At 37.0% G+C, this 26,833-nt stretch overlaps 1 protein-coding gene across 5 annotated transcripts in view; it reads left to right on the top strand.

The window, feature by feature from the left end:
• ATP2C1 (ATPase secretory pathway Ca2+ transporting 1) overlaps positions 1–18,827 on the top strand; it is a 155,774-nt gene extending 136,947 nt beyond the window's left edge. For 4 of the 5 annotated variants that reach the window (XM_070376155.1, XM_070376157.1, XM_070376158.1 and 1 more), the window contains 10 exons: positions 365–535; positions 1,860–1,957; positions 9,115–9,165; positions 10,054–10,220; positions 11,396–11,464; positions 12,135–12,251; positions 13,048–13,195; positions 13,721–13,816; positions 15,035–15,176; positions 16,694–18,827. In XM_070376155.1, coding sequence (XP_070232256.1) covers positions 365–535; positions 1,860–1,957; positions 9,115–9,165; positions 10,054–10,220; positions 11,396–11,464; positions 12,135–12,251; positions 13,048–13,195; positions 13,721–13,816; positions 15,035–15,176; positions 16,694–16,824 — 1,190 coding nt within the window. In that variant the 3' untranslated portion in view covers positions 16,825–18,827. Of the gene's footprint in view, positions 1–364; positions 536–1,859; positions 1,958–6,280; positions 6,505–9,114; positions 9,166–10,053; positions 10,221–11,395; positions 11,465–12,134; positions 12,252–13,047; positions 13,196–13,720; positions 13,817–15,034; positions 15,177–16,693 lie in introns of those variants that run through there. The other variant, XM_070376161.1, reaches the window with a different exon arrangement.
• Positions 18,828–26,833: the final 8,006 nt, after the last annotated feature.

Below are 26,833 nucleotides of genomic sequence, written 5' to 3'. Positions count from 1 at the left end.
ATACTTTTCCAAATAATTAATTGTATTTTCTTAAGAGTCAATAGTTTCTACTGAAAGGGGCTGCAAGTTTTGCTATGTGAAAATATTCCTATTTGTTCCTCTCCCGCTTTCTCTGCTTAACAGTTGTGTAGTCTTATTCCGTTTAATTTTTAATAATTTAAAGAAATTCCATATCAAGAACCATTAAACTGTAGTATCTTTGCACGTAAGAAGTTTTGATTTTTAAAATTTCTGTTATTACTGCAATGACTTTCTAGTCCTAAGTGATTTATCTGAGTGAGAAGTGTTATGGCCTCCAGATTTTATAAAGTAAATTCTAATGTTTCTGTGATTCACATTTTCTTTTTGGATTTTATCTCCCAAGTTCTTGCTTTGGCTTCTGGTCCTGAATTGGGACAACTGACGTTCCTTGGCCTGGTGGGAATCATTGATCCTCCTAGAACTGGTGTGAAAGAAGCCGTTACAACACTCATTGCCTCGGGAGTATCAATAAAAATGATTACTGGAGACTCACAGGAGACTGCAGTTGCCATCGGTATAACTAGGCTGCTTCTTTCGTTTTTGTTAGTTTTTCTTAAATTACTGCAGAGCATAGTGGAGCATTAGACATGAAGTGTGTTTACAAAATATTGAGCTATACAGTTTAAAAACTGATGCTTTTGTTTGCTCATACACTATAAAATTGTGGGTGAGATTTTATTTTAGTTAAAAAAATAATACTTTTAGTTGAAAATAATTAAAGCATTGTGAAATCACATTATTATATTCATAAAAGGATAGTTGATTATTTTTAGTCTACTAGTACACCATTCTGATGACTAAAAGCACTAGATCATAAATGTGAAAGAATGCATGAAATTATGACATTTAGTTTTTCTTTCAACTTGAATATAATTTTTTAAGAGCAGACTTTGTACCTGACTTGAAAGAAAATAGCTTGTGTCTATATTTCCATCGTCTGATCACATATATGCCTATGTTGTTTGAATGCCATTTAAGATACTTTACCAAATACAAGGGGAAGAAATGGACATGGAAGTTAATCTTCCAGAACCTGTAAACTATAATTCATACTGATAAATTTAAAATGTGCTAAAGTTCATTAATTCTTACTAATATGGAAAGAGACTAAGACAAGAATTTCACACTTTAAGAAGAATACGTCACTGAAAACATACCATTGTTGGGAAGATTATTTCTAGAGAAATTTCTCAGTGTTTATTTTCATTTACATAAAACTACATGATACTTCATGGGATTCCCAGGTGGCACAGTGGTAAAGAATCTGCCTGTCATTGCAGGAGAGGTGGGTTCCATCCCTGGGTTGGAAAGAGCCCCTGGAGGAGGAAATGGCAACCCACTCCAGTATTTTTGCCAGGAAAATCCCATGGACAGAGCAGCCTGGTGGGCCTCAGTCTTTGAGGTCACAAAGAGTTGGATATGACTGAGCGACTGAGCAGATATGCACATAATACCTCAGATGAGCCACCATCTTGCCTGGTTTTTTAGTTAAAAAGCACTCTTAATCTTCATTAAAATTGAGCTCTTAAGCAGAACCCACATGGCCTTGTTTAAATTCTTAGGTATGGTACCTAAGTTTAAATTCTTAGGGTCGAATTGAGAAAACTCTTTATTCTTAAATTTAAGCAAAAAGAGTCAAACAGAAAACTCAAGACTTTTTACTAATTCGGTTTTATCTGTCTTACCATAGTCTTGTCTTGTAATCCCTTGATACAAGGATGTTTTATACTTTTAAAGAGAAAGTGAGTTAATAACATCGTTAAGTGAGCATTATGTTGACTAGCCTATCAAGCAAAAGCAGTTTGGTTAATTATGTTTTCTTTCCCATTTCACTTTAGCTAGTCGTCTGGGATTATATTCCAAAACCTCCCAGTCAGTCTCAGGAGAAGAAATAGATGCAATGGATGTCCAGCAGCTTTCACAAATAGTGCCAAAGGTAGGCGTAAACCAGAACCTTTCAGACTAAGGCTTTATTGTAGGCATTACCTCTCCTCCTTCAGTGTTAATGAAGCTATTCATTTGAAAACAGTTGGGACATGGCCACCACATTTGTTGGTCTAAATCATGAGGCAAAATTTTATCACTGAGATCTGTCTTATCGTTGAGTGTCTATGAATATCAGTGCAAATTTGTTAACTTCAGCAAGAGCTCAGTTTCCTCTGAGAAAGATACTGTGGAAAATTAACAGTGGTGCTTGTATTTATAAAGTACAGAATGGAGACAGATCATTACTTTATACTTCTTATCCTTGTGTTCTGTTTTAATTGAATGCGGGTATGATTTTTTTTTTTAAAGAGCTGTCATTTGCATACAGTAAACTTTTTCCTTTTTAATGTACAGCTCTTAAGTTTTGATGGATGCCTGTGGTCCTTGTAACTAACACCACACAGGTTCCTCCCATCCCAGATCCTCTTGTGGTCAGCTCCTCCCTCTGCTTCTAGTACTTGGCAACAATCATTGATTTTGTTTTCTGTCCCTGTAGTTTTTGCCTTTTCAAAATGCTGAAAATGGTATCATACAGCATGAGGCCTTTGAATCTGCTTTTTTTGATTTAGCATAATGCATTTTTAATTGCTGAGTAGAATTCCACTGCACTTAGTGAATGTTACCAGTGCACCAGTTTAGTTTAAAGACATTTGGATTATTTTCCATTTTTGCTGATGATGGTTAAAACTACTAAAAACATTTGTATATAGCTTTGTAAGAAAATAAATATTCATTTCTCTTAGATAAATACATGAGAGTAATTGCTGGGTCATATGGTTAATGTATGTTTAACTTTGTAAGAAAATGCCAGATTGTTTTACTTGGCGGCTTTATTGTTTTGCATTCCCATCAGCAGTGTTTGAAAAGTGGTTACCAGCACATGGCATTGTTAGTTTCCCCATGCCCATTCTAATAGGTATATCATGGTTGTCTTATTGTGGTTTCAGTTTGCATTTCCCTCACAACTAATGATTTTGTGTACCTTTTCATGTGCTTATTTGCCATTCATATATTTTCTTTAGTGAACTGTTTAACCATCCTATTTTTAAAAAATATTTTATTTTTGGATTTTGGAAGTTATTTTGTGGATAAAAGTGGATATATTGTGGATAAAAGTCTTATCAGATATTTGATGGGAAGAAAGTTTTTTCCATTTTGGTTTATCTTTTTAGTCTATTACCATTTTACTTTAAAAAACAGTGGTTTTCAATTTTGGTGAAATCTAGTTTATCATTTTTTTCTTTTATGGATCATGCTTTTGATGTATTATCTAAGGACTCTTTCTAACCCAAGGTCACAAAGATTTTTTCTTATTTTTTAAGATCAAAGTCTCATACTTTTAGGTTTTATACTAATGTTTCTGATCCATTTTGAATTATTTTTGTCTGTGAGAAGTGGGGTAAGGTTCATTTTTTTAATGTATGGTTATTTAGTCATTTTAGTTCCACTTGTTGAAAGCTAAGCTAAGCTAAGCCACTTCAGTCGTGTCTGACTTTGTGCAACCCCATAGACGTCAGCCCACCAGGCTCCCCCGCCCCTGGGATTCTCCAGGCAAGAACACTGGAGTGGGTTGCCATTTCCTTCTCCAATGCATGCAAGTGAAAAGTGAAAGTGAAGTCACTCCGTTGTGTCCGACTCTTGGCCATCCCATGGACTGCAGCCTACCAGGCTCCTCCGTCCATGGGATTTTCCAGGCAAGAGTACTGGAGTGGGGTGCCATTGCCTTCTCCAATTGTTGAAAAGACAGTGCTTTTTTTCATTGAAATGCCTTTTTAGAGCATCTGGGAGCAGTATGGATGTGTGTGTCTTCTCCTGATAGTTTTTCCCTACATTTATTTCTAAAAGAATAAATCCTGTATTAAGTTCCTGAGGGTATTGAGACAATGTACATTAGCAAATATATATGAAATCTGCGATTAATTAAACATTTTCCCATTAGATCTTTGTTTAGCCTTTTCCCAGAGATGCTAACAAGTAGTGACATCAGACAGACTGGAAGGTTCATTTTATTTGCTTTCTTCAGTTCACTGTCTGGCTTTCTGATAAAAATGCTAATGAACTCTGAAAACCAACCTGAAGGCAGTTAGAGAAGGAAGAAAGGCAGTTAGAGAAGTAAGTTATAAATTGCATTATTAGCATGACAAATTACATCATTGGTCATTTCCAAATAAGAGTTTTTTTGCATCAGTTGTGGCAGATGCTCTGATGTTATTCCAAAGAGAGGAGCTCATGAATTGCTTAGAGTCGTCCTATTCCGTAAATACCAGAGCTTCTTTCAGGTTTATCATGTCTCTTCTTCCAGTACTATCAATGAATTATTTCAGTCGTTTCAGCTGAGCTGAGCTGGACTTCTCCCCATGACCTCCTATGCCCTCAACCCTCCTTGGCCTTTTTCCCCATTTTTATTGTGTGTTCATGTAACTCTTAAGTCTTGGTCTTAGGCTTTTACTTTAGAGAAATTTGAAAAGCTTTTCATTTATTAGTGTTAGAAGCAAAACAAAACTTTTTGTAAATGGCCAGCTCAGTGAGGTTTTACCGCATGTACTAAAATCATATTAATTGACTATTTTCCTTTATAAAAGGGTTTTTGGCACTCCTCTTCTATAATTCAATCACACATTCCCAATCCTGTAACATTTCTCTGTCCTTTTGACCTAGGACAATTAAAAAATAGTATGGAAATGGAATTTCCATATGGGAATTCTCCATGTTTTTTTATTTATGATTTCCTGAGTGTGTTTGCTATTGGTAAAAATGGACATTCTCTTTTCTCGTTTGTTTTTTATAGCACTGCCTCCATTCGTATTTTTACTAATTAACCAGGTCCCTATAATAAAATCCCAGTTTGTGTACTATTTAATTTTTGGTACGTTGTCAATACTTATTTCAACACATCAGGTATTTTTTAATCTATACTGGAAGATTTGGAGACCTTTGGGACATTATTTTAATGCCAAGAATAATATTTCTTTCATTAGCTTCTCCTATTTGTATTTACCTACTTTCTTCTCTTTATAACTTCATTTCTGTTAATGTTGATCAAAAGAATTGTGAGTACGGACTACAAATATGACACTGAGAGACAGATCCACGAGAAGAGAAAAACCCTTTTGTGGGTTCCTTTGAAAGTACACAGCCTTTCTCCATTTCCCTCCACAATATTCCCTGCACTTTCCGCTGACAGAGTTCTGCTTCTTTCCTGTTGTCCTTGTGCTGGTCTACTGTGCTCATTCTGATTTGCCCTTCCTGCTCCTATACTAAGTGATTGTATTCTGTGCTTATTCACCCCCTTTTAGGTAGAGAAACAGAAATAAAGATTAAAAAGATTATAATAGAGGAATTTCAGTTACCCCCCAGTTCAGTCCTAGCTCTGTGATAAGTAGTTGAGTTTTTACTCACTTCTAGTTTCTTTTTAATACCTAATTTCTTCAGGCCATAATTTTGTGTCACTAAATTTCAGTGTTTTTACTCAACCAAAAAGATTGATGTGCTAATCTTGGTGCTTTAAGGAGACTTTACTCTGTGCAGCATTATATTCCGTGGAAGTCTTCAGCTTTGTATTAGAGATCTGCTTAGTCTCAAAGAAGCTGCTTTTGTTTTTGATTTGCCATCAGAGCTTTGAAATGCTGAAATATCTATATCAAGTGATAGGTGTACTGGATGCATGCCAAAGTAACTTGTGACTATACAAAAGAAGTATGTTTTCAGCCCAACAGTTGATCTATTATCCTCACTGCCATTGTTAGTGATAACCTGTAGTGGCTGTGAAGGGGTGATTTGAATGTTTTGAATGATTTGCTGTGAAACAAAGGCAAATTTTTACTCTGTATGACCTGAGTGTTTGTAATTAGTAATTAGCCTTTTATTTAAAAATTCTGTAAAATCTGTAGTCTTTGCTAAATGCTCTTGTACTCCGTTCTGTGTGCTACATGATTAAATTTTTGCAATAATGTAGAATTTTCAGTTAGAAGGTAACTGGTACATTTTAAATACATATGCAGCCAAGTCCTTTTTATTTTATTAAAAAATTGTTTTTAATTGAAGTGTAGTTGATTTGCAGTGTTGTGTTAGTTTCAGGTGTACGGCAGAGTGATTCATTTTATACGTGTGTGTGTGTGTGTGTGTGTAAGATTCTTTTCCCTTATAGGTTATTAGAAAATACTGAGTATAGTTCCCTGTGCTGTAGAAGTAGGTCCTTGTTTATCTGTTTTGTATATAGCAGTGTGTATTTGTTACTCCCAAACTCCTAATTTACTCTCCTTCCCTTTTCCAGGTGGCAGTAGTGGTAGAGAACTCACCTGCCCAATGCAGGAGACACAAGGAATGTGGGTTTGATCCCTGGGTTGGGACGATCCACTGGAGGAGGAAATGGCAACCCACTCCAGTATTCTTGCCTGGAAAATCCCATGGACAGAGGAGCCTGGTGGGCTACAGTCCGTGGGGTCACAAAGAGTTGGACACGACTGAGCACATACACATCAGCACCCTTCCCCTTTGGTAACAAGTTTATTTTTTATGTTGTTGGGTCTGTTTCTGTTTTGCATATAAGTTCTTTTTATATAAGTTCATTTGTATCATTTTTTTGTTTTAGATTCCACATGTAAGCAATATAATGTGATACTTTGTCGAGCTTACTTTACTTAGTAGGAGCATCTCTAGGTCCATTCATTTTGCTGCAGATGGTATTATTTCATTCTTTTTTATGACTGAGTGACTGAGTATTCCTTTGTGTGTGTGTGTGTGTGTGTGAATATATATATATATATGCACTCATTCATGTCTGACTCTTTGCAACCTCATGGACTGTAGCCCGCCAGGCTCCTCTGTTCATGGGATTTTATAGGTGAGAATACTGGAGTGGATTGCTGTTTACTTCTCCAGAAATCTTCCTGACCTAGGGATCAAACACATGTCTCTTGCATTGGCAGGTGGATTCTTTACCACTACACCACCTGGGAAGCCCCATATGTGTATATATGTGTATGTGTGTGTGTGTGTGTGTGTGTGTGTGTGTATGTGTGTGTGTGTATATATATATACATATACATATATATATATATACATACATATATATACATATATATATATATACACACACACACATATATATATATACACACATACCCCAAGTGGCACATATTTATATATACTATATCTTCTTTATCCATTCAACTATTGATGGACATTTAGGTTGATTCCATATTTTGGCTATTACTAACAGTGCTGCAGAGTATTAGGGTACAGTTGCCCAGGAGTGGGATTAAAGGATCATATGTTAGCTCTGTTTGGTTTTTTAGGGAACTTTCATACTGTTCTCCATAGTGGCTGTATCAGTTTACATTCCCACCAGCAGTGTAGGGAGGGTTCTCTTTTTTCCACACCTTTTCCATCATTTATTATTTGTAGACCTTTTAGTAATGGCCATTCTGACTGGGTGTGAGACCTCATGGTAGTTTTTATTTGCATTTTTCTAATAATTAGCAATGTTGAGCATCTTTTCATGTGCTTTTTGACCATCTGTGTGTATGCTGCTAAGTCACTTCAGTCGTGTCCGACTCTGTGTGACCCCATAGACGGCAGCCCACCAGGCTTCCCCGTCCCTGGGATTCTCCAGGCAAGAACACTGGCATGGGTTGCCATTTCCTTCTCCAATGCATGAAAGTGAAAAGTCAAAGTGAAGTCGCTCAGTCTTGTCTGATTCTTCGTGACCCCATGGACTGCAGCCTACCAGGCTCCTCCGTCCATGGGATTTTCCAGGCAGGAGTACTGGAGTGGGGTGCCATTGCCTTCTCCAATCGGTGTGTATAGTACTTTTTAAGCACTAAAGAATTTCCAAATGGATTTTGAATCTTTGTAAAGGAAGAATGCTTTCCACATATGTTATGTGGTTCATGGTACCTAGAGGATATAAGGGTAATCAATAATGTGATAGTATAGTTAACCCCTGAGAAAGTTTTAGATCTTTATCCTAAGATTCAGTCACTTATTCATTCATTTCACACTTGTTTATTGAGCACTGGAGGGCCAGATCTTTGCCTCATGGAGGTTTTAGTCTTAAGATAAGTAGATGTATATATTATGTTGCTGGTGGGAATTGTGGAAGCTTTCTCCTGACTCCTGCTTGCTTTGAAGTAGGAAATGAGGTTGTTAACTGAGAGTGGGGCTAGGAAAGGGATACATTGGAAGCATGAGGAGGGAAAGCTAGTGTAGACCTGTCCTCTGGGAGAGTAGGAAAGAGAATGGTGAGTCCTGTAGGTGGTAAGTCACCTGGCTTGGGTGTGTTGGAAAGAGTGATGGGGAGGCAGTGGTTAAATATCCTTGTGAACCATGGCAGGTAGCCCCCAGAGCAGCACTGACCACAGGTAAGATTTGTCACTGAAGAAGGGAATGGAAGACGCCTACCCATCTCCTCTCCTCATAGTGCTGTTGGGGAGGACTGGGGAACAGCCCATGTCTTGTGGATAAGCAAGTTAGAGCAGTGTGGGAGGGAGTGGGGGTACAGGTGATTTGTGGATGACTAGCTGGGGCACAGCTGTGAGCATTTTAGGAGACCAGGAAGTGGCATGAGGAAAAGGGATTAAATATATTCTTTGGAGAGAGAAGATCATATAAGCAAGTGGAGACACAAAGGAAGACCGCCTAATGACTCAAACTAAGTAGAACAGCATAGCAGTCACTTCATACTGTTTAACAGAAAAAAGGGCTCAACAGACATTGAGAAGCAGCTGTTCTTTAAATCTCATGAAGACAGAAGAAGGGAAAAGGCTATATTAGTTGAGTGTCAGTGTTGAGGAAACATGCAAGAGAGCTTTTCCTTTCTCTGTTTCTGCAATGTTTCAAGATAAAGCTATTTTCTTTTCAGAGCTTAAACATGGGTGGGATAAACTGGGTGAATTGTTTAGATTGTGTATTTCCTTTAGTACCTAAAGTTTGAAATGGCCCTGTCGAATGAGTGTCCTAACAAGTGTATGGTATTTTCTTGAGTTTGATCTCTATGGCAAAACAGTTCAAATTGGTAATTTAAAAAATATTCTTAGTTATACGTACATAGGATATTCTGATAATTCTTAATGTTTAAGAATTTTAGTGTATCTTGTGTTTTAACAGGTTGCAGTATTTTACAGAGCTAGCCCAAGGCACAAGATGAAAATTATCAAGGTGGGTCTTTAAGAATCACATTGTTTCATCTCTGTATTCAAAATGCTTCTGTCTGTCTGCATTACTACTGGGAGTTTTCTTAGAGTACTAAAGTCAGAAGTGTTGTGAAGCAAACCAAGTGCTTTTTAAAGCCTGAGATGGAAACAGTAACAGAATTTCGTTAGCAAAGGAAGATGTAGAAGAAAACTTTAAGGAAATAGCTGCAAATATAGTCTTCTTTTAACATTTGAATAGTGTAAGTCTGTTCTGATAGGAGTCTACAGCCAGATCATTCCAGTGTGAATAGGAATCATTACTATAAATACAAAAAGAAAAAAATGTTTTGAGATTGTGAACAATTTTAAAGAGCTATGATATTTATATTAGTCAAATATATACAAAGCAGCTGACATGGTATCCATCAATTCATCGGCTTATTAATCACAACAGTGCTGCGTTGTAGTAAGGTAAGGGTTTCTCAGCCTTGGCACCGTGACACTTGTGGGCCGGATAATTCTTCATTGCAAGAGACTGTCCTGTGTATTTTAGGGTTAGCAGCACCCTTGGCGCCTGTCCTCTAGATGCCAGTAGTGTCCACAAAGTCATGACACTCAAAAATGGCTCCAGACATTGCCAGGTGTGCCCTGAGAACCACTGTGTAATTGACTTTACGTCAGGCTTTACACACAGAGTTCTCACACATGGGAATATTAATGGCAGCTTTTTCTAAGCTTTATCCTAAGACCTCTGTATACTGAAGTTTTTTTTTGGAAAAGTGATGGTATATATTATTTCCAGTTTTTGATTATGTGGGAAAGAAAAAGGGAGGATTTGTATACCTCCTTATCTGTGTGAAAGCAACATTCTAATCAGAACGCCTCCCTCCCACTTCACCCCTCCTACCCCCAGTCTCTGCAGAAGAATGGGTCAGTTGTGGCCATGACAGGAGATGGAGTAAATGATGCAGTTGCTCTGAAGGCTGCAGACATTGGAGTTGCGATGGGTCAGACTGGCACAGATGTTTGCAAAGAGGCAGCTGACATGATCCTGGTGGATGATGATTTCCAAACCATCATGTAAGTTTTCCTTCACTGAATGCACATCAGAGAGTTTCTTCCTATCCTTTTCTGCACCTCATTTGCAGAAAAGTGTTTAGCAATTTTAGGTGCTGGATGAGCTAAACTATTTTACTAAACTAAGCAATCTCGTTTTGTGTCCTAGTGTGTAGTTTTGGGGGAAATTATTTGTATGGAATGGACATAAAAAAATGGCAGGGCTATTCATTTAAGAAATATTACTGAGTACCAGCCAAGTTTCACATTTCCTTGCCACTAGCGTGGTGGTATAGCAGTGAACCTTCATGTGGGTTTATTCAAGTTAAATTCAGGCTCTCAGGAATAAGCATGTGACTGGCTTTATGACAAAGATTATAAATAAAGATCCCATCCATATCTGTTTCCTCATGTTAGGAATTCTTCATGTTGCCAATGATGCAGTTTATTTGAATAGATTTGTTTCATCTATAGTTTCTAATTGATTTAAGATTCTTCCATAATAACCTGCTGGTGTCATTAACCCATGTGGCCTCAAGTGGAACATGTGGGCCCTCAGGACCCAGAATTGCAAGGTTCTTCTAAGGATAGAAGATACTTAATTTCCATTCTTAGAATTGTATAAAAATCTCAGAAGATAGGATAGTTTGTTTATAAAATACATGTTTTCCTAGACTGAGCAAAATGAATGAGAGGATTTTCATGAATCTTTGTAAAATATATTCTTTTTATAATTCTGGTACAACATATATCTAATTGTATCTAGGAATAACAGATGAGTTAACATTGCCACTTAATTTCTGACCTGCATTAACTTAACCCCTTACCATACATACATCTGTACCTTTAAGACAAATAAACTTAGGAGGGGTAAAGATCATTATTTTAGTATTATAAATGTATATTATTGTCTTGTATAGAAACACAGTATGTGATTTTAATGTTGACATGTCTTTTAAGAATAAAAATTATTGTGTTATGAAATTAGTTCAGGTACAGTAGGAGGCTTGACTTTAATGCCTTGCCAGATAGTGTTTCTGTATTTTTTTCTAGTTTTAATTATGTTAAGTAAAATTGTTTTATTAATGTATGGGTTTTATCAGTTGGGAACTTGTTTTCAAAATTAGTTCCACAGTATTGCTGTATCCTTATTTTTTTGTGATTATATTTTCTCACCTAATTTTATTTCTAACTTTCAGGTCTGCAATTGAAGAGGGTAAAGGGATTTATAATAACATTAAAAATTTTGTTAGATTCCAGCTGAGCACGTAAGTTTGTAAGAAATTGTGACAAACTTGTGGGTCTTACAGATAAATTATTCAAAAAGTAGAATTGAAACAAAAGCCTATAAGCTTCTGGCTCTGATTCTCATATGTAAGTTTTCCATTGTGAAAACTGGATTCTATCCTAAAACTAAACATGGCATGATAATTATAATTACTAAATATAGTAAATATAAAGCTAAATATAATTACTTGTGTATATCATCATCAAAATATATTAATTGTTGTGGCTTATTTAATACCTTCTGAAGTAACTAAGAAAGGGGTGTCAAATTTTAATTTTTCTTCTTGGTATCTTTTTCCAAAAGCAGAAGGGCTTTTATTGTAGTCTATTACAAAACACAGTTATAAAAATATCATTGAAACTCTTAACTGTTATCTGAACTCAGTTAAAAAAATCTTCCTCTTTGTTGTTGTTATCTAAACACTTTGCAAATCCTTTATTAAATTGCTGTGGATCATAAGGGCTAACTCTTTAGATCATAAGGGCTAAATAGTCACACTAATGAAGCAGTAGCTTACTTGGAAATATAGGCTTCCTTTAAAAGAACAGTAGTAACATGAGAGTTTTAAATGATAAGAAAGTGATTTCATAAAATTAGCAAGAATTATACAATGTTGATACATTTTTAAAAATAACTCTTTCTTTCGATAGGAGTATAGCAGCATTAACTTTAATCTCACTGGCTACATTAATGAACTTTCCCAATCCTCTCAATGCCATGCAGATTTTGTGGATCAATATTATTATGGATGGACCTCCAGCTCAGAGGTAAGAATTTCCTCATTTGTAAACTAGAAGGACAAGGATAGCCTTATATCCTGATAGTTAAGCTCTAAGACTTCATTCCCAGTAGCATCGGAAATCTCTGCAGCATCATGTTTGTTTTAAGTTGTGTGATGTGAGTGTATCATTTACTCTTCTGGGATGCTCATTCATGCATTAGGATCTGAGCTTTTACACTGAGATCAGAGCAGGGAACAGGTATAGTCCCTGTCCTTTAAGTAAGCTGTTTGTTTCTTGGACTAGAATGTAATGGAGAAATCTCTCTCTGGCTTTAGTGCTATTACCAAGGTTCCACCATCATTCTTAGAGACTTTGGGAAAGTACTGAAGGACTACTTCAATATTGTAGTATTGAGCATCTAATGGTTTCTTTTATAATAACGGGGCCCTAGATACAGCTTTCTTAACAAAGTAATTAATATGTATCAATGTATAACAAATTATCCTAGTTGAAACTTCCTTGCATGAAAGATATTTCAAAATCCAGTTGGTTAGTCATGTATTTCAGGCCATATTTGAAATAAGTTATATAAATGAAATGGGGCAGTTTTTTGAAATTTGATTATCAGGCCCCTACCAAACTGTGGCAAATAAACAGCAAAGAGTGATAAAACGTATGGTTATTTTTGAGTTATCATAGCCAAGGTTTTCTTCATAATTCAACATTTTGTTTCCATAAGAAGGGATTTAGTTTCTGGGATAATTGAGGTCAATGAACTTGTGAAAGTAATAAATCCAAATTTTACTTAAAACTTTAATTCACTTTTCTGTTTGTTTTGAAGCCTTGGAGTAGAACCAGTGGATAAAGATGTCATTCGTAAACCTCCACGCAACTGGAAAGACAGCATTTTGACCAAAAACCTGATACTTAAAATACTTGTTTCCTCAATAATCATTGTTTGTGGGACTTTGTTTGTCTTCTGGCGGGAGGTATACTCACTGGATAAGCTGTTTTATTATATGCATTCTGTATGACAGGATTCCATTATTTTTGTATATTAAACAGAAGGCTGGAAGTTAGGATAACCTTCAAAAATAGAATAAAACATTTAAAAATAGTTTGATTTCAGTATTTATAGGTTAATAGAATTCCTGATTCATATTTTAGAATTATTTAAATATGCAGAGAAATATCAAATACAATAAAAATGAACATGAATATTTGGGAAGAAGTTAGAAAATCTGAGCCTTTAGTATAGCTATTTTAATGTCATTAAAAAGAAAGTTGTTTTAATATCCAGTTTACAGTTTGGGAGAAGACTTTTTTCTTTATGTAGACTACAGCTATTCTTTAGGTGACTTATTTAAAGGGTGTATGGGAAATTTAAGTTGCTTATATGTCTTATATCTTAGACTAAAGCTTTTTTAAGAGAAAGAAAATATTAGCCCTTTTAAAGCATGTAGAATTTGTCCATTAAATTCAGCCAACTGAAAATCTTTTTCTCCTCTCAACAGCTGCGAGACAATGTGATAACACCTCGGGACACAACAATGACTTTCACGTGCTTTGTGTTTTTTGACATGTTCAATGCACTGAGTTCCAGATCTCAGGTACGCTTGAGTGATTGTAGCTGGCTAATTCAATTGGGTAGAGTTCTCTCTGTAAGTGGGCAAGGTTTTAGCTTTGCTTGCTTTTGTAGCCTTGGTTACAGGTTCAGATATAGCCTTCCTACAGACATGTGTTCTAACAGGGATGGGAGATTTGGGGAAATAGGCCTTAACTTTGGCCAGAAGATTAAAGTAAATCACAGATGTCATCACCTGATTTTTCCTCTCATTTTCATATTATCTGTAGCTATGTGATAGGTTCAAGTTAACATTATCTGAGCATAGGACAAAGTTCATAGCTACTGTTAAGATGGTGTACTTTCTTCTCATTATAGAAGAAAGTATTGTTAGACATACAGGAGCAGTTTTGTGCATATTAACATTTTCTTACTATCTCCATTAGTGTGTCAAAACTTAGGACATTTAAAATTTTCTTTTTTTCCCATGCTGTATCTTAAGGTGGATGGTCTTCTCTTGATTGAAGTGCTTTGATAGAAATTAGTGGGCTAGAACCTAATGATACTTTTTCAGAGCATGTTGTTCTTGGAAACTAGTTATATTTGCCGCCTGATTGTTCAATTTTAGAGCACCTTAGGCATCCTTAACTATTTATTACCATTCGCCATGCTTGAACTTTCCAAGTACAATGCATTGTCATTAATTTAGACTAATTTTTAAAGAAGCTATAGTATTTGGTTTTTGTTCTATGAAAGGCATTTTTACTTTTTCAGTATACATGTAACTAAGTCTAATCTTCAAGAAAGTTTCTTAGATTATGTACCTTAATGAAATGATTTAGAAAATAATCATATACAAAAAAAGTTTGTTATGCTCTGGAAAGCTAAAGGAAGTTTCTTTCTGTGGCCTTTATTTTTTAATAAAATCAGTTTGTTTGTTTTTTTTTTTTTGGCTGTGCCGTGTGGCATGTGGGATTTTTAGTTCCCCAACAAGGGATCAAACCCAGGACCCCTGCATTGGGAGCATAGAGTCTTAACCATGGGGCAGCCAGAAAAGACCTAGTATCACTTTTAAAGAAAGTCCTTGATAAAGAAAAGCTGCTTTAAAATTTACCCTACTCCGTGTGAATTATTCCAAAATATAATTAAGAGATTTCATGTACTAGTATTGTAGAATTCAGTCCAGCTTACTAAAAACTAGAGGTGAATATTATAGTAAAGAAGTTGTTTCTGGTAATAACTGAACTCTCTGCTCTGCCAACAGACCAAATCTGTGTTTGAGATTGGACTCTGCAGTAATAAAATGTTTTGCTATGCAGTTCTTGGATCCATCATGGGACAGTTATTAGTTATTTACTTTCCTCCACTTCAGAAAGTTTTTCAGACTGAGAGCCTAAGTATACTGGGTAAAAGAAATGTTATGTTTTATAATTTATATATTATAAATGAGTTGTAAATATTTTCTAATGTATTTGTCCTAAGAAAACTTCTTTTAAAAAGTGAAGTAAGTGGCTTGCTTTGAAAAATATGTGTGCTGTTTGTATTTGGAATCACATTTAGGAGAGTCACTCTTCCAAATCTGGTTTTAAACTTTTCTGGTAATTTTTTTCTTGTTAATTTTTTATAGGTTATCACTTGTCAAAATCATATTTGGTGATTCTGAAAGACAGAGTAATTGTAGTTGATAACTTTTTAATTTTGTTTGAAGAAAAAACTAGATTTAAGCTCACTAAAAACTAGATGGCTTGTCTTTAAAATTACCCTTTTGGTTGTTAAGCTAACATTTTCCTCTTTGCACGTCTTATTTTATGAAATAACAGCCCTAAAAACAGAGTTTTACTAAGTTGATGTGGAAAGTGAAAGTGACTGAGTCGTGTACGACTCTTTGCGACCCCATGGACTGTGTCTATGGAATTCTCTAGCCAGAATACTGGAGTGGGTAGCCTTTCCCTTCTCCAGGGGATCTTCCCAAGCCAGGGATGGAACCCAGGTCTCCCGCATTGTGGGTGGATTATTTTTTTTTTTTGTGGGTGGATTATTAACCAGCTGAGAGCCACAAAGGAAGCCCAAGAATACTGGAGTAACCTATCCCTTCTCCAGCGGATCTTCCTGACCCAGGAATTGAACTGGGGTCTCCTGCATTGCAGGCGGATTCTTTACCAACTGAGCTGTCAGGGAAGCCTGATGTGGAATACAGACATTATTTTTTCATACACTCTGCATGAAATGTATCATTGTATAGTACATTTAAAGGTTAATCTTCCTGTGTAAATGTGAGGATGGATGCATTTTATGATAATGCTAGTTCTCACTCTTGGGTTTTTAAAGTTAATTTGGATATTTTTGATCACTATTTTTTGCTGTAAGTTAATCTTAATGTTGAACTAGTTTAATTTCAGGATTTTAATTTCATACTCATATTCTTTCCTCTTTAAAAAAAAATGCAGTTTTAAGAAGACACGTGAGATTTTTTGAAGCAGTAAATAAGAATGAGATAGTGTGAACACCATTGTAAAGACATGGTCTTTTAACAGTAACTTGCAAGTGGAATAGATGCAGATTTCAGTCAAGGTATTTCCCACTGCTTGAACAGCCTTTAAAAAACAGAAAACTCCTCTTGGTTGTGTTGCTGTTGAAGTTTGTGATTCTCAGGTTATTATTCAGGGAAAGCAGTCAGAGGACTTGTTCTCTGGGTTCTAGTTCTCTGGTGCTGCTTGTCCTTGCTGTGTGACTTTGGGTAAGTCATTTGGTGCATTTGAGCTTTACTTTCCTTATTTTTAAACTGAGGCTAATTGTGGCTACTCAAGGAATGGTTGAGAAGTAATGTATTTTAAAAGCTGTGGTAAAATGCTAAAAAAACATAAGCTATTAACCTCTGAAATTATAAGTTCAAAGAATTGTAAAACTCTGTTTTTTCTTGCAGATTTACTGTTTCTTCTGGGTCTCACCTCGTCAGTGTGCATAGTGGCAGAAATTATCAAGAAGGTTGAAAGGAGCAGAGAGAAGATCCAGAAGCCTGTTAGCTCGACATCGTCGTCTTTTCTTGAAGTATGATGCATATTGCATTCTTTTATTTGCAAACTAGGAATTGCAGTCTGAGGATCATTTAGAAGGGCAAGTTCAAGAGGATAAAATGAAGATTTGAGAACTTTTGAACTTTCTATTGACTAAAAATGAGTGTTAAAGACTTGAGACTTTAACCTGCTGACAGTCCCAAATGAAATTATGCAACTTTGGTAACATTTTCCTTGATTTAAATTGGCTTTTGCAACTGAATGGAACTTCATAAAGTGTATGGGCAGTTATTTAATTAAAAAAAAAAAAAGGTAAAACCTGAACCACCTTCTGCACTTAAAGAGGTCTAACAGTTCAAATACACTATCTATTCTAGATAGATATGATTTTTTTTTAATTTTTAAATATTGTACTATTTATGGTGGTGGGGCTTTCTTACTAATACACAAATAAATTTAATCATTTCAAAGGCATTCTGTTTGGTTTAGGAAGTTAATTCCCAGGAGTGCCATATTTCAGCTACTGTATGTCCTTTTCCCTGCAGTGTAAGCAGTTCAGCTACCTTGTTATCATTTTTGTATCTCATGTTTTTTGCACAGGATGTGACCACTGTCAGATCACTGTTCTTTTCTTTCTTTTTGTGATTGAAAAGCCTATACTGCAATTTGAAGTAAATGTTTGCTTTTCTTTGTAAGTGTAAATGGTTGCCTTTTTTCTTCCTTTTTTTATTTTTGGTATGAGTCTTTGGTCTAGCAAAATTAATAAATACAGAGCTGTTGAGTGGCTTTCTAGGTAGGGTAGCTAGGTAGGGTAGTAATTAACATTTAGTCATGGAGTCAAAAATATTTAAGACTGTTTGAGCTGAAACTGATAGCAGATTTATATTAACTTGTTATGCCTTTTTTTAGAGTTAATGTAAATACATATTTTGTCAAGTATCATCTTGATGAAGTCACCTCCTAAATATAAATCCAAGTACCTCACCTGAATATCTGAATTGTATTATTTTCAGTGTCTTTTTATGTGTACTTTAAAGAATCTTTTTTAGAAAGTATAGAGTGGTAAACTTCAAGAATTGAAAAGCCCCAAACTTAACAGACAGTTTATGGACCAGAGTGTAAGCGGAAGATTCTGTGCTGACCTTGGTCTCTGTGAATCTGCAGCTTTGGGGCCTAGGTGGTGCACAGCCCAGAGTCTGTCCCTCTCCTCCTCCCACCAGTATCTTCTGTCTTCTTTCTGCTTTACTGGGCAAGCTAAAGAAATAGATAGATTTGCTCTTGGAATGCCATCAGTTTTTGTAATAGCTGGATGGGGTGTAGGTAATTTGTTTTGAGTGTGTGGCAAATTTGGGCCAGAAATTCAGAATTAGAAATACATTTCTGTTGAGTATTTCTCTCTGAAACAGAAACGGGTCTCAACTTCTTACATGTTTAATTCTTCCTAAAGTTTACTGAATTTTGTATTTTATAATTATACTTTCCAGTTTTTATCTCCAATATTAAACTGCACTGTTAGCACCACAGTACTTTTGTTAACGATAGGAAAGATACCTGTTCTGTGAGTCTGTGCGGATATAACTGAAACAATTTAGTATAAGGACCTGAGATGTCTGCAGTTGATTCTGCTTTACTCTTTAAGGCTTGATAGTCAAATGTACATGGAAGCCATTGTCTAATCAACTTTTTCTTTAGTGATGGTGATGTTTCATATCTAAATTTTGTAATAAGTTTTCTTCTCTGTTACAAAGACTTCAAATACGTATTAAGTGCACGTCAATCTTTTGCTTTGCATTTTAGGTTCATATGAAATAAATGTGCCTATTCTGATATTTAAGATTTTAAACCTCCCCCCAGAATGATTTATTTTCAAAAGTTAAGGTTCTTCCAGTTGGGACTGTTAATGTTAAAATCATATGGATGTTGAAGATACAGAAATTACACAGTACTCATAGTACACTGAATCTGTGATTTAAAAAGAAGTGAAATGTATAGTACAGATATCATCTGTATAACAGATTTCCCACAGTAAAACAACAAATTAGAGTTCGTCTCTGTGTGTATTTCATATAGTATATTATCTGAATTAGCATGGATAATCCAAATGCACTAGTATCTAAATTTTTAATTTTTCCCCATTTCCTGACCCTAAGACTTGCTAGATGTAGCCCCTAACAATACTAACTTGATTTTTCCATGTTAGACTACCTCATGAAGTTTTCTGTCCTCAAAGTGATTAAATGTCAGGGAAGAAAAGGAACTTTAATTCACCAACGAGGTAGACAGTCCTCAAATGATTCAAATCGACTGCAGAGGAACAAGACTTAGCATGTTCTCTCAGATTTGTGCTGAGCACTGCATGACCCGGAGATGAAACTGTGAAACTAAACAACCTCCCCCTCAGAACACAGGCTTCTTTTAATAGCAGTAACTTCACTGACAAGAATAAAACACATTTTTATATCTCATACCCTAGCAAGGCATATCTGTTACACTGACAGTCTTTCTGAGTCATTGCACATTTTGATCTCTTTCATGTAGTACCTAAGTAAAGTATGGCCAGAACACTGGCCATACTCACAACAGATTCTCAGTGACTAGACCTGGTTTGGTGGCAAACAATAAATATAAGATCTAAGAACCTCAGTTAACTTTACCTTGCTTTCTGCCTCTGTCACTTGGCAGTTTGTGTGCATTTTATTTCTACATATGAACTAACCTGAACTTAGATGGATGAATTGACTGTCATTTGAGAAAACTTTTCTTTAGAACTTAGATGTACTAGGAATAGAAAGGTGGTAGCATCTGTGCCCTTCAAGAGTTCATGGAACAGGTTAGCTGAGGATATAACGTTAACAGGCTGTCTGATGAAAGTTCGTAGTGGTATTTGCATATTTATTTTGGAAATACACATACATTAAAAATGAATACAGTGCATTTTACTGAAAGGTTCCATTGACATTGACTTTTGGAAATCTTTGAAATGCCTTTTTAGAGTAAGCTGCGACCCAAATAGTAGCTGCTCTGCATACTAAAACATGGTGTGGATAAATGTTAATCCTAACTGGTATATGGGTAGACAGATTATCCTGATAATTAAGCTCCCTTGAGCTCCGTTAGTACTTGGAATGACTATGAACTCTTGTTGGGTTTAGGGGTTTGGTTTTCAGAGTTGGTTATTATTAATAATGGATCTTGGTTAACCAGTCCTTGATATTAATGTAGGTATAATAGTCTTCAAATAGTTTGGTAGGTTTCTCAGTCTTAACTTGGAGACGAAAGTGAAATACATTAAATACAGTGGTTAAGTGCTGCCTCAAGTGCTGCAGTAGCGAAAGGAGAGAAATACCTTCATTGGAAGATGTGATCAAGGAAATTTCCTAGAACTAGTGGCATCTGAATCACACCGTAAGTTGAGAAACTCCAGTCAAGGACAGCAGGATGTGGCAACCAAAAGGCATAACCTCTGCAGAGTGTTGGTGGAGTCTGGAAGGGACAGGTGAAAATCACAGGAGTTTAGGGCTATGGCAAGGCCTCGCCTAATTTGAGGCCAGGACAGATAGGCTGGAGCCTCATGAAGGAGGTGGAGGAGAAGAATCTGAATTACAGCCTGCTGGAAGATTTCAAGAGTGTGGAGTTGGGGGTTTTGTCTTGTAACATGCTGAGGGGAGTTCAGAGGGTAAAGATAAAACAGAGAGACTGATTAGAGAACTGTAGGCGCTTAAGGGTTAGAGGGACCAACTTAGATGTGGCAATTAGTATGGAGAGGAGAACATGGAATTTCTGCCTTCTAAGAGCATTTGACATGACCCGATAGGAGGACAAGAAGATACTACATCTTCTAGCTTTTTGGCTTGGGTATTAGAGTGTTGGGAAAATTTCCAGAGCTGAGCAGCTTTTAGTGGGACACAGGTTGATTTCAAGTGTGAAGTTTGTGATGTTCTTTTTCATATTAGATGAGGTTTCTAGCCTGGGATGAATTAAAACCATGGCTGACTAATTATAGGTAATAGGAAAATAATTTCTTCTTACACACATTGATTTTATACATATATATATATATATGTATGTATGTATATATAAGTAAAATTATTTCATTCCAATCCTAAAGAAAGGAAAAGTCAAAGAGTGTTCAAACTACCACACAGTTGCACTTATCTCACACATTAGCAAAATAATGCTCAATATTCTCCAAGCTAGGCTTCAAAGTATGTGAATGGAGAATTTCCAGATGTTCAAGCTGGATTTAGAAAAGGCAGAGCAATCAGGGATCAAATTGCTAACATTCGTTGGATCATAGAAAAAGCAAGAGAATTTCAGAAAAACATCTGCTTCATTGACTATGCTAAAGCCTTTGACTTTGTAGAACACAACAAACTGTGGAAAATTCTTCAAGAGATGGAAACACCAGACCACCTTACCTGCCTCCTCAGAAATCTGTATGTAGCTCAAGAAACAACAGTTAGAACCAGACATGGAACACTGGTTCAAAATTGGGAAAGGAATATGTCAAGGCTGTATATTGTCACCCTGCTTATTTAACTTATATGCAGAGTACATCATGCAAAATGCTGGGCTGGATGAACCACAAGCTGGAATCAAGATTGCCGGGAGAAAAATCAATAACCTCAGATATGCAGATGACACCACCCTTATGGCAGAAAGTGAAGAAAAACTAAAGAGCACCTTGATGAAAGTGAAACAGGAGAGTGAAAAAGCTGACTTAAAACTCAACATTCAAACAACTTAGATCACGGCATCTGTTCTCATCACTATGGCAAATAAATGGGGATGCAGTGGAAACAGTGACAGACTTTATTTTCTTGGGCTCCAAAATCACTGCAGATGGTGACTGCAGTCACTAAATTAAAAGACGCTTGCTCCTTGGAAGAAAAGCTATGACCAACCTAGACAGCATATTAAAAAGCAGAGACATTACTTTGCTGACAAAGGTCTGTATAGTTAAAGCTATGGTTTTTCCAGTAGTCATGTATCAATGTGAGAGTTGGACCATAAAGATAGCTGAGAATTGATGCTTTTGAACTGTGGTGTTGAAGAAGACTCCTGAGAGTCCCTTGGGCTGCAAGGAGATCAAATCAGTCAATCCTAAAGGAAATCAGTTCTGAATATTCATTGGAAGAACTGATGCTGAAGCTGAAGCTTCAATATTTTGGCCACCTGATGTGAAGAACTGACTCATGTGAAAAGACGCTTTTGCTGGGAAAGATTGAAGGCAGGAATAGAAGGGGACAACAGAGGCCGAGATGGTTGGATAACATCACCGACTTGATGGATATGAATTTGAGCAAGCTCTGGGAGTTGGTGATGGACAGGGAGCCTGGCATGCTACAGTCCATGGGGTCACAAAGAGTCGGGCACGACTTTACAACTGAACTGAAGTAAAGCAATAGGAATCTAGAAAAATGTAGTGATGAACCTATTTGCAAGGCAGGAATAGAAAATAAATAATGGTATGGACTTATAAATATGTCCATAGAGAATCTTGGTGCCCTGTGAGGACCTAAAGGGTGGGATGTGGGGAGTTGAGAGGGTGGCTCAAGCAGAGGGGGTATATGTATACTATGACTAATTCACGTTGTTGTACAGCAGAAACTAATACAACATTGTAAAGCAGTTATTCTTCAATTAAAAATACATTTTAAAAAAGTAAAGCAATAAATGAATGTGAACTCAGCTTTGAAAGTAATTTCTTTTGTTATTAAGAGTTATGGTAAGAGAGTAGAAAACAGTGCTGATTTTTTTGTTTGTTTGTTTGTATTTTACTCATAGTTCTTTGGATCTCTCTAACCTCATATCTCACACATACTGTTCGAACACAGTCCACTTAACTGGTCTTTTTGGACAGTAGTTCTTCAACTTGAAATCCTTTTTGCTCTGTTTTAATTTGATAATCAGAGATTTTACCTGTTCTTCAAAGCCCAGTTGAAGAGCCAACCAGGATGGCCTTTCCAGATGGCTCTAAAGGTATGTGTATGTATGTGTGTGTGAGGGGTAAATACTGGTTAAAATAAATGGAGCCATAAGTTTGCATATACAGTTGTGGGATTTTATTTTTTAGAAAGCTTAAATTTTAAGTATAAGCCACTTAAGTGATAAATGCAGATAGAAATTTGCTATAATCTTCTGTTTATATTCAGAGTAAATTTAGGTGGTGGAAGTTTGGGTAGGAAAAACATTTTGAGGCTTTAGTTTTGATCCTTGTAAATTCCCCTCTGATATAGACCTGCCAGCACTCCATGTACCTGAGAGTGTGGGGCCTGCCCGTGTCTGCACTGCTCCAGGTAGGCAGTGCTTCCTGTGCGGATCACAGGACGTACCTGGCTCTGCCATTCTGTTCCCTTTGTGTTTGAGTCTAGCCAAATTGGCAGATATCCTGGCAAAGGCCCATGCATCTACAGTGGCCCCAAGGCTACTGGCCTGGCTGAAATGCCTTCATACATCAGTCCCAGATGCCCCATCACCATTATTTCTTCAGCAGTAATTGCATTCTTGCTACTTAGATAAGGGTAGAAATTATATCTCACAGTATTAAAGCACAGTGTGGGAAATTGGGCACATTGTTCTACATGATCCTAAAGATGGTATTTTTGTTTTCTGAGTATTTTCAGCCTTTGAATTAAAAAAAAAAAAAAAAGCTCTTGGATACATGTTTTTTTTTCTTTTTTAAATACCAATTCACTCAGCTATATTAGTTTTATGTTGAGGCCTTCCGTGTTATACAGTTAGAAGTAACAATTTGGTGTCATCTGTGGTTATAAAATACCATAATGCCTTGACGATTTTTCATTTTTCATCAAGTCGGCACCTTAAAAGCCAATATGAAACAACTGGTTATGTGAGTCGCACAAAATATTATCTTTGAGCAATACATAGCAGGCCCCAACCAAATGGCAGAAAAATGTATGCTTGATAAAAAGGACATGACAGCTTTCATACTGAAGCATTGCTAGATGGATTTTCAGTTCAGTTCAGTCGTTCAGTCATGTCCATCACTTTGTGACCCCATGAATTGCAGCACGCCAGGCCTCCCTGTCCATCACCAACTCCCAGAGTTCACTCAGACTCACGTCCATCGAGTCAGTGATACCATCCATCCATCTCATCCTCTGTCGTCCCCTTCTCCCCCTGCCCCCAATCCCTCCCAGCATCAGAGTCTTTTTCCAATGAGTCAGCTCTTCGCATGAGGTGGCCAAAGTACTGGAGTTTCAGCTTTAGCATCATTCCTTCCAAAGAACACCCAGGACTTATCTTTAGAATGGACTGGTTGGATCTCCTTGCAGTCCAAGGGACTCTCAAAAGTCTTCTCCAACACTACAGTTCAAAAGCATCAATTCTTTGCTGCTCAGCTTTCTTCATAGTCCAAGTCTCACATCTATACATGACTACTGGAAAAACCATAGCCTTGATTAGATGGACCTTTGTTGGCAAAGTAATGTCTCTGCTTTTCAATATACTATCTAGCTTGGTCATAACTTTCCTTCCAAGGAGTAAGCGTCTTTTAATTTCATGGCTGCAGTCACCACCTGCAGTGATTTTGGAGCCCAAAGTCTAACACTGTTTCCACTGTTTCCCCATCTATTTCCCATGAAGTGATGGGACCGGATGCCATGAAATTAGTTTTCTGAATGTTGAACTTTAAGCCAACTTTTTCACTCTCCTCTTTCACTTTCATCAAGAGGCTTTTGAGTTCCTCTTCACTTTCTGCCATAAGGGTGGTGTCATCTGCATATCTGAGGTTATTGATATTTCTCCCGGCAATCTTGATTCCAGCTTGTGTTTCTTCCAGCCTAGCGGTACTCTGCATAGAAGTTAAATAAGCAGGGTGACAATATACAGCCTTGACAAACTCCTTTTCCTATTTGGAACCAGTGCATTGTTCCATGTCCAGTTCTAACTGTTGCTTCCTGACCTGCATATAGGTTTCTCAAGAGGCAGGTCAGGTGGTCTGGTATTCCCATCTCTTTCAGAATTTTCCACAGTTTATTGTGATCCACACAGTCAAAGGCTTTGGCATAGTTAATAAAGCAGAAATAGATGTTTTTTTGGAACTCTCTTGCTTTTTCGATGATCCTGTGGATGTTGGCAATTTGATCTCTGCTTCCTCTGCCTTTTCTAAAACCAGCTTGAACTGAAATTTCACGGTTCACGTATTGCTGAAGCCTGGCTTGGAGAATTTTGAGCATTACTTTACTAGTGTGTGAGATGAGTGCAATTGTGCGGTAGTTTGAGCATTCTTTGGCATTGCCTTTCTTTGGGATTGGAATGAAAACTGACCTTTTTGAGTCCTGTGGCCACTGCTGAGTTTTCCACATTTGCTGGCATATTGAGTGCAGCACTTTCACAGCATCATCTTTCAGGGTTTCAAATAGCTCAACTGGAATTCCATCACCTCCACTAGCTTTGTTCGTAGTGATGCTTTCTAAGGCCCACTTGACTTCACATTCCAGGATGTCTGGCTCTAGGTGAGTGATCACACCATCGTGATTATCTTGGTCATGAAGCTCTTTTATGTACAGTTCTGTGTATTCTTGCCACCTCTTAATATTTTCTGCTTCTGTTAGGTCCGTACCATTTCTGTCCTTTATCGAGCCCATCTTTGCATGAAATGTTCCCTTGGTATCTCTAATTTTCTTGAAGAGATCTCTAGTCTTTCCTATTCTGTTGTTTTCCTCTATTTCTTTGCATTGATCCCTGAGGAAGGCTTTCTTCTCTCTCCTTGCTGTTCTTTGCAACTCTGCATTCAGATGCTTGTATCTTTCCTTTTCTCCTTTGCTTTTCGCTTTTCTTCTTTTCACAGCTATTTGTAAGGCCTCCCAGACAGCCATTTTGCTTTTTTGCATTTCTTTTCCATGGGGATGGTCTTGATCCCTTTCTCCTTTACAATGTCACGAACCTCCGTCCATAGTTTATCAGGCACTCTATCAGATCTAGTCCCTTAAATCTATTTCTCACTTCCACTGTATAATCATAACAGATTTGATTTAGGTCATACCTGAATGGTTTAGTTGTTTCCCCTACTTTCTTCAATTAAGTCTGCATTTGGCAATAAGCAGTTCATGATCTGAGCCACAGTCAGCTCCTGTTCTTGTTTTTGCTGACTATATAGAGCTTCTCCATCTTTGGCTGGAAAGAATATAATGAGTCTGATTTCGGTGTTCACCATCTGGTGATGTCCATGTGTAGAGTCTTCTCTTGTGTTGTTGGAAGAGGGTGTTTGCTATGACCAGTGCATTCTCTTGGCAAAACTCTATTAGCCTTTGCCCTGCTTCATTCCGTATTCCAAGGCCAAATTTGCCTGTTACTCCAGGTGTTTCTTGACTTCCGACTTTTGCATTCCAGTCCCCTATAATGAAAAGGACATCTTTTTTGGGTGTTAGTTCTAAAAGGTCTTGTAGGTCTTCATAGAACAGTTCATCTTCAGCTTCTTCAGTGTTACTGGTTGGGGCATGGATTTGGATTACTGTGATATTGAATGGTTTGCCTTGGAAACAAACAGAGATCATTCTGTCGTTTTTGAGATTGCATCCAAGTACTGCATTTCAGACTTGTTGACCACGATGGCCACTCCATTTCTTCTAAGGAATTCCTGCTCATAGTAGTAGATATAATGGTCATCTGAGTTAAACTGACCCATTCCAGTCCATTTTAGTTCGCTGATTCCTAGAATGTTGATGTTCACTCTTGGCATCTCTTGTTTGACCACTTCCAATTTGCCTTGATTCATGGACCTAACATTCCAGGTTCCTATGCAATATTGTGCTTTACAGCATCGGATCTTGCTTCTATCACCAGTCACATCCACAACTGGGTATTGTTTTTGCTTTGGCTCCATCCCTTCATTCTTTCTGAAGTTATTTCTCCACTGATCTCCAGTAGCATATTGGGCACCTATCGACCTGGGGAGTTCCTATTTCAGTATCCTATCATTTTGCGTTTTCATACTGCTCATGGGGTTCTCAAGGCAAGAATACTGAAGTGGTTTGCCATTCCCTTCTCCAATGGACCACATTCTGTCAGACCTCTCCACCATG

This window comes from Bos mutus, chromosome 1, assembly GCF_027580195.1.
Source record: "Bos mutus isolate GX-2022 chromosome 1, NWIPB_WYAK_1.1, whole genome shotgun sequence".
NCBI classification, from domain to species: domain Eukaryota; kingdom Metazoa; phylum Chordata; class Mammalia; order Artiodactyla; family Bovidae; genus Bos; species Bos mutus.
Note: the sequence above shows the minus strand (reverse complement) of the source record. Positions and strands in the feature narration are given on the sequence as shown.